Source organism: Rhizophagus irregularis, chromosome 8 (genome assembly GCF_026210795.1).
Source record: "Rhizophagus irregularis chromosome 8, complete sequence".
NCBI classification, from domain to species: Eukaryota; Fungi; Glomeromycota; class Glomeromycetes; order Glomerales; family Glomeraceae; genus Rhizophagus; species Rhizophagus irregularis.
In genome coordinates this window covers 4,118,095-4,126,334 of record NC_089436.1, presented here as the reverse complement: position 1 = coordinate 4,126,334, position 8,240 = coordinate 4,118,095, and the positions used below count along the sequence as shown (strand labels likewise).

Here is an 8,240-nt window from a genome sequence, read left to right as displayed (position 1 = left end):
AGAGAATTGTTGGTTGAAAAGCCTTTTTATTTTTTTGATGGAGAATTTTGTTAGAAGTCTCAATAGAAAATTTTATTGAAAATAGTTTTTTTTTAATAAAGGTATCGAGAATTTTGGCTTGAAATTTTTTTTTTCTAATAAAGAATTTCATTAGAGATCTTTTTTTTTATAAAAAATTGATTGAAAATTGATTGGAAAATTTTTTATTAAATTTTACAATTTTAATAAATTTTTACTCCTCTTCATCTTCCCATCACTTCTTTTAATCTTCCATCGCTCCTTTTCGTCTCCCATCATTCCTTTTCGTCTCCTATCATTCCTTTTCGTCTCCCATCACTCCTCTTCGTCTCCTATCACTCCTTTTCGTCTCCCATCACTCTTTTTCGTCTCCCATCGCTCCCTTTCGTCTCCTATCACTTCTCTTAATCTTCTCATCACTTCTTTTCGTCTCCTATCACTCCTTTTCGTCTCCCATCACTCCTCTTAATCTTCCCATCATTTCTTTTCGTCACTCATCACTCCTCTTAATCTTCTCATCACTTCTTTTCATCTCCCATCACTCCTTTTTATCTCCCATCACTCCTCTTAATCTTCCCATCACTTCTTTTTTTTTATCTCCCATCACTCCTCTTTGTCACCCATCACTTCTTTTCGTCTTCCATCACTCCTTTTCATCTCTCATCATGTCCTATTTCTCCTTTTGGTTCCTATCACTTCTCAATACTCTTTTTTACTCCCTTTCATCTTCTATTACTTTCCATTACTCCATTGTTATTATATTTTTTTTTCCTTGATCATTGTAATTTACTTATCTTTTTTATTTATTGTTATTGTTTCTTTTATTTGTACATTTCAATAAAAATAAATATGGTGATTTTATTCTTTAAAATCGTAAATGTGACTTAAATTTTAATTTTGTAAATAAAATTTCATTAAATAAGGTTATTTTGAATAAATATGTTTGCAAAAAAATTTTTTTAAAAAATATCTTTTTAATAATAACCGATCAAAAATTAGATACATATTTGAAAAAAAAACCCCAGGCGATGATCGCCCAGGCGACATTTAGCAATCCCAATTTTTATTTATATATATTAAAAGTATTTAAAATAGTAGATTTTCAAAAATGTTTTTATGCTAATTAATGATAAAAAGAAGAAACACTGCAAACAAATTTCTGCTATATACTTTTCTTAAAGTTAACTTCTTAATTTATGTTGGCTCATGCGGAGCTTTACTAGTATATAAAATTTGCTTAATTTACTATGCTACTTATGCTACTTAGGATTCTATCATAGTTTTTTTTAATTTTATCTTAATCTTATTAATGTAATTTAGTATTTTTTTTAATTTTATAAAAAAAGATCTCTAATGAAATTCTTTATTAAAAAAAAAAAATTTCAAGCCAAAATTCTCGATACCCTTATTAAAAAAAAACTATTTTCAATAAAATTTTCTATTGAGACTTCTAACAAAATTCTCCATCAAAAAAATAAAAAAACTTTTCAACCAACAATTCTCTAATGAAATTCTCAATCAAAAAAAAATATCCCTGATTAAGAAAAATTTCTAACGAAAATCTTCCATCAAAAAATACATTTTCCCTATTAAAAAAAAAATTCTTTACCGAAATTTTCTATCAAAAAAAAAATCTCCTGTTAAAAAAATTATTAACGAAATGATCTATCAAAAAAAAAAAATCTCTCCTGTTAAAAAAATTATTAACGAAATGATCTATCAAAAAAAAAAATCTCTCCTGTTAAAAAAATTATTAACGAAATGATCTATCAAAAAAAAAAAATCTTACCTATTAAAAAAAAAATTCTTAACAAAATTCTCTATCAAAAAAAAATCTCACTTGTTAAAAAAATTTTCTAGTAACGAAATTATCTATCAAAAAAAAAATCTTCCCTATTAAAAAAATTCTTCAAATAATTTTCTGCAAAAAAAAAAAATTTCTCCTGTCACAAAAAATTGTTAAGTATATGTCAAAAAAAAATCTTATCAAAAAAAAATTCTCCAATAAAATTTCTATCAAATAAAAATTTTTAACGAAATTATCATCAAAAAAAAAAACTCAGAAATGTTCCTATCAATGAAAAAAATTTTCTAACGAAATTTTTTATCAAAAAAATCTTATTAAAAAAATTCCCAAAGAAATTCTATCAAACTAAGCCTTTGCCTATATTAAAAATAAAATTCTCTACAAAATTTGTTTATAAAAAAAAGCCAATAAAAAAAAAAAATTTTTTAAAACTACGCTAAACTTAAAACATGTGACCAACAATATATCAACCCTGTGCTGACAAAGAAACTAATTTTTGACAAAGATAAAATTATCGAGCATAGTTGGATTAAATCAAACACAGTTGGACAAAAACATCAAGCACAGACGGACAAAAATATCAAGCACAGATGGATAAAAACATAAAGCATGGACGGATAAAAATGTCAAGCATGGTCGGATAAAACCATCAAGCACGTACAGATAAAACCATCAAGCACATACAGATAAATATCAAGCATGTACAGATAAACATCAAACACGTACAGATAAAACATCAAGCACGTATAGATAAAACATCAAGCATGTACAGATAAACATCAAGCATGAACAGATAAAAATATCAAGCACGTGATAGATAAACATCAAGCATGAACAGATAAAAATATCAGATAAATATCAAGCACGGGACAGATGAAAATCAAGCATAAACAGGTAAAATGTCAGACACGGAGTGACATTTTGTCTAGCCATGCTTGATATTTTATCACGCAATGTCTGATAATTTTGTCCAACTCGGCTTGCCATAATCATTACTAATATTGCGGTAGTATCAAAGTGTGATGGAATAAAATTTGTAAGTCCAACATTATATTTAAAAATTATTCCTTCTAAATTTCAGTATAGAAAAAATTGAAATTGCGTACTATTTTTATTAATTAATGTAATTGATGTGAAACATTATTAATAAAACCTCGCCGATCTACAGGATCGTCCAACTTACCTAGCGTCACCTAGAAAAAATGGTAGCCGGATAGGTTTGCTGGTTACACGTGATTCGGAAACTGATTTCCGGTTACATTAATTACAAATTGATTATAAATCAATTTTTTACCTTTTTACTTTTTCATCAATATCTCGTCAGACACGTCACTATAAACCCTTTTCTTATTTTTCTAATTTCACTAATGTCAAACCAAGAAAATAGAACTTGTAAAGGATGTCATGTTCGTCAAAGCAATGAAAATTTTCTAAATGATAAAGGTGTTGCTTTAAAAAAATGTTTGCACTGCCGAGATAAACTTAAAATTGCTCGTTTAAAAAAAAGTGCTGAACAATCTGACGCAATAATTAATTATTCAGATATTACTGAAACTATATACAACCATTTAATTTCTCTAAATGATACTAATGAACTTTATGAAGGTGAAAATGTGGAGTTAAACCTTGATCTTGATATTGAATTATCATCTTTTCTTGACTTTATTTCAGAAAAAGATGAGTCAAATAAAGAAAACCTTGAAATTGAAGTTAGCAATCATGTAATAACACTTATTTCGGAAGGTGATGGCTATTCATGGGTTTATCGGAATAAAAATCAAAAAAAAGACTCTCTTCATATATTATATTATTGCAATTGTCGAATTGAGCTTGGAAAATGGCAAGTAAAGCATCCTATATTAGATAAACAAAGAGACACATCTACCTATTTAGAACAGTACCATTGTGAGGGAACAATAAATATAGAGATCTTATCAAAACTGGACTTAATCAAAGTTAAATATTCTCATAAAATGTTACATCCACGACCAAGGCATGTTAATACTACGTATGAAATTAAAAGATTTATCCAGGATAATCTTAATTGTCCTGTTTCAGAAATTTGGCGCCAAATTCGAGAAAATCAAATTATTGGACATGAAAACATAACAGTTCAACAGACCTATTATTGGTGGTCTATTCAATCTCGTAAGGCATACTGCCGTGACACCAATTCTTTATTATCAGCAAAATGTTTGCTAGAAGAGTTTAACCAAGAAATTATAGTAAATAATCTTAATACTTCTGCGCCCGCTCTTGGATTTTTAACAGAATTGTTTTACAAATTGATTTACTATAATTTGAAGCAATTGAAATCGATGCAACTTATGGTACCAATAATTTGGCATGGGAATTATATGCTATTATGGGTGTTATAGATGGTACTGGATTTCCTCTTAGCTATCTTATAATTTCAGTTGGAAAAAATCGAAATATAACAGGGATTCTTACTCAGTGGATGCAAGCTTTAAAAGAACGAAACCTGAGAAACTTTCCTTTTATTTTAACTGATAAAGATTTCTCAGAAATCAATGCAGCACAAACAGTATGGCCTGAAGCACGTTTACAATTATGTGTTTGGCATTTAAGACGGGCTATTAAGCAACGTTTATCATCTAATAAAATTGGTACATATTATTCTTATAATCCAAAAGTTGCACATGAAGAATGTTCATCAATTGATCCTAGTTGGGGAATTATTAATAATTCAAATTTGGTATTTTGCCCTTTAAAGTTACGAAAAACTGTAATTAGCATCGTTGAAAATCATTCAAATCGTCATATGTTGTTACCGAAACATGATGGCACCTTTATTACAAATGCAGACGAAATTTGGAAAGAGTGTGTTAAAGAAATGATAGAATTTTGTAAAGAAAATGAATTACTTCAATTATGGGTTTACTTGTGGAGAGAATGGTATTCAAAAGAAAAGTGGAATTTATGGGCAAGAGCGGCTAATAAAAACATTAGCCATATTAAAACTACAATGATTGTTGAGTCACATTGGCGACATATTAAACATGATCACTTATACAAATTTCACAAGCCCAGAGTTGATCATTTATGTTTTATTCTTGTTAAAAAAGTAATCAGCCAACAATTATATCGAATTCAATTACTTCAACAAGGTCGCTATTCAGTACCATGGCGGAAAGAGTTTAAAAAAGAATGGAAGCAACATGAAAAAAAAACCACACAATTAAATGGCAAATATTTTACAGATTCAACAAAATGGATATGTGCATGTCCTGCATACATTCAAAGCCGTTTTTTTTTGTGTAAACATCTAGTTAATTCTGTTCAAAAAGTTGATGCAATATTCTTCAAAAAAGTAAGTGACAATTTGTTTTTGATATTTGTATTTATTATTTTATTTAATAGTGTCTCTAATTAAAGGTGCAAAGAAATGGAAATTATCCATTAATTTCATCCTATGAAGGTGAACTGGTAAATGTATTTGGTATGGAAGCTCCTCAAAATTATAAAGTTTCAAATATTTTATTGATCCAAAATTCGATTACTGAGAATGAAGATGATTATATTATCGAAAGTGATAATGAAGAACAACAAACATATGAAACTGATTTTGCTTATTTATGCGAAGTATTAGATAAGGTAAATATAAATTTCATATACAGATGCATTTTTAACCTTTACTAACGTCAAAATAAATTTTTTAGGCTAAAGAATTGTTAAAAGAATCATATAACAAACCAAAACGGCATCTATGGTTAAAAAATGTTCGCAAGAATTTCAGATTGTTGGAAAAGATGAATAATGATATTAAAGCACTAGAAAACCGTCGAACAATGCCAAAAACATGGAAAAACTTTAACAAAAATACAATGTATTGGGAATAAATAAAATAAATAATAGCAATAAACAAAATTTCAGCAATTTTCTTAATAAACTCTAAATATTTACTATATTTATTTATTCAGTTATTTATCAAAGTTTTTTTGCTACTACGTTATTATAAAAATTAACAAGCTAACCGGAAATCATTTTCCGAATCATGTGTAACCCGGAAAACCTATCCGGCTACCATTTTTTCTAGGCGACGCTAGGGTGGTTATGTTACGTGATCAACTTTATTTTTTTCAGGATCAACCAGCTGACCAGCTGATTGTTATAACCGTGTAACGTCATTAATGTATGCATGTGGCGTAATGCACTGTATAAATTTGGACACATCCGAAACAATTACCATAAACCTTATTTTTCATTTTTTTTTTAAGAATAAAATGTCTACCCAATTTTTTTCAAAATTAAGTCAAAATTATATTGAATTATTAAAGGATAGTGAATATTATGATGTTACAATTGAAGTTGGTGAAGATCCAGACGTAAAAATATTTCGTGCTCACATGAACATTTTGTGTTACCGTTCTCCATACTTTCGACGAAATTTGAATAAAAAGAATAATGACAACTTTTTATTTCATATTAAATTACCAAATATATCACCAGAAATATTTCAGTTTGTTTTAGAGTAAGTTATAAATTCAATATATTCTTTAATTTAATTTCCAATATTTATTAATTATTTGTTTTATTTTAGATATATTTATGGTGGTATTCTTTCGTTAAACGGTCAAGATACTTTAGACTTCCTTAAGATTTTGGCAGCTGCAGATATACTTTGTCTTCAAGAACTAATTAATTATTTACAAAAATATTTGATCGAAAGTAAATCAGAGTGGATGGAACAACATTTTGAATTTACTCAACAAATAAGTTCACAATCTAATAATTTATTAGAACTTCAAGAATTTTGTACAAATTTAATGGTTCAATCGCCTGAAAAAATATTCAAATCATTTGATTTTACTTCACTTTCTGAAAGCTCTTTAATTTCACTTATTAAGAGTGATGATTTACAAATGAATGAGGTTGAAGTATGGGAACATGTTTTAAAATGGGGTCTTGCACAAAATCCAACTCTAATTCCAGATCCTAGTACTTGGACGGATGATGATTTCAATAAAATGAAAATTACTTTACAAAATTGTATACCTTTAGTTAGATTTTTTTGTTTATCATCTAAAGAATTTTTATATAAAGTACGACCGTATCAAAAACTCTTAAATAATCAATTCTATGAAGAATTATTGAATTCTTATTTAGATCCTAATAGTGTATCAATTCATAACATTTTCCGTCCTAGAAAAATAGTTTCGCTTGAAAGTACCGCTCAAATTATCGATTCACAGATCGTTAATTCTAGTATTGTTTCAACCATTTTAAATCGGATTAACAAAACAGTTAACAAAAAATTTGAATATAAATTTGAATTATTATTAAGAGGAAGTCGAGATGGATTTACTCCTAAAAAGTTTCATGAATTATGTGATGGCAAACATAATACTGTTACTTTTATTAAAATAAAAGGAACAGAAGAAATTGTTGGTGGATATAATCCTTTAACATGGGAATCTCATACTTTCATGGCTGGAACTAAAAAAAGTTTTATTTTTTCTTTTAAAAATAAGAATATTAAAGATGCTATTATTAGTAACGTAAAAAATTCAGAATGTGCAATATTGTGTAGTAATATAAGTGGTCCATATTTTGGCAGTGACATTATTATATGTGCTTCTAGTGAATCTGTGAACTACAATAAGAATTGGTGTAAAAAGAAATATTATGAAAAAAGTATAAGAGAAACCACGGATCCATTTTCTATAGAAGATTATGAAGTATTCCAAATTATTCAAATTAAAAAAAGATAATTAGTAGCTTTATATTAGATTATCATGTTATTGTTCATTAATTTTTTCATTCTTTTTTCGTAAATTAGTGACGTATTCTTTAAACAAAAGCGAAATATTGGAATTTATCATTATTGATTATCCTTAACAAATTTTCCTATGCTTTTTTTTTATCTTTTTTTATCATTTAAATTTTTTCTTTACCATTTTACTGTTTTCTTTAACTATCAAACTTACTTTCATTTGTTTCTACCCCTTTATCCTTAAGTGACAATATTTATTATGAACGAAGGTAATCCTAAAGTCTCTTCAGAATTGGTGGCTGACATCGTGGTTTTATTTTGTTCCAACATTAATTATTAACTTTAGAAGTATTACTGTTAGTTTGTTAGAGTTAGTTGGGTTAGATTTAGAGATAATTTTTTTAGGTACTATAATAAATTTATTAATCAAATAATTTAACGTAGTATTAGGATTGGTTTAGAGTTATGGGTTAGAGTTAGAGTTAGGGTTAGGTATTATTATTATTTTAATCATTCTATTTGCCAATATCACAAACTGATGGACGTAAATTTTATATAAAAAATAAAAAGCAAGTATTATTGATAATGTTTCAAGAATGTAAATATCACCTTTAGGAAAGTAACGTTCGCTAGAATCTAAAAAACAAAATGAAAAAAAGTTACTAATTTCAAATTTCAATA

General features: G+C 27.3%; 1 protein-coding gene across 1 annotated transcript; it reads left to right on the top strand.

Annotated features, from left to right (window-relative positions):
• Nucleotides 1–6,069: 6,069 nt before the first annotated feature.
• On the top strand, nucleotides 6,070–7,557 carry OCT59_028789 (uncharacterized protein; the record flags this gene model as incomplete). Its single annotated transcript, XM_066147558.1, has 3 exons — nucleotides 6,070–6,171; nucleotides 6,307–6,317; nucleotides 6,387–7,557. 3 exons carry the CDS (start codon nucleotides 6,070–6,072, stop codon nucleotides 7,555–7,557), a joined length of 1,284 nt encoding a protein of 427 aa, XP_065994256.1.
• Between the last annotated feature and the right edge of the window lie 683 nt (nucleotides 7,558–8,240).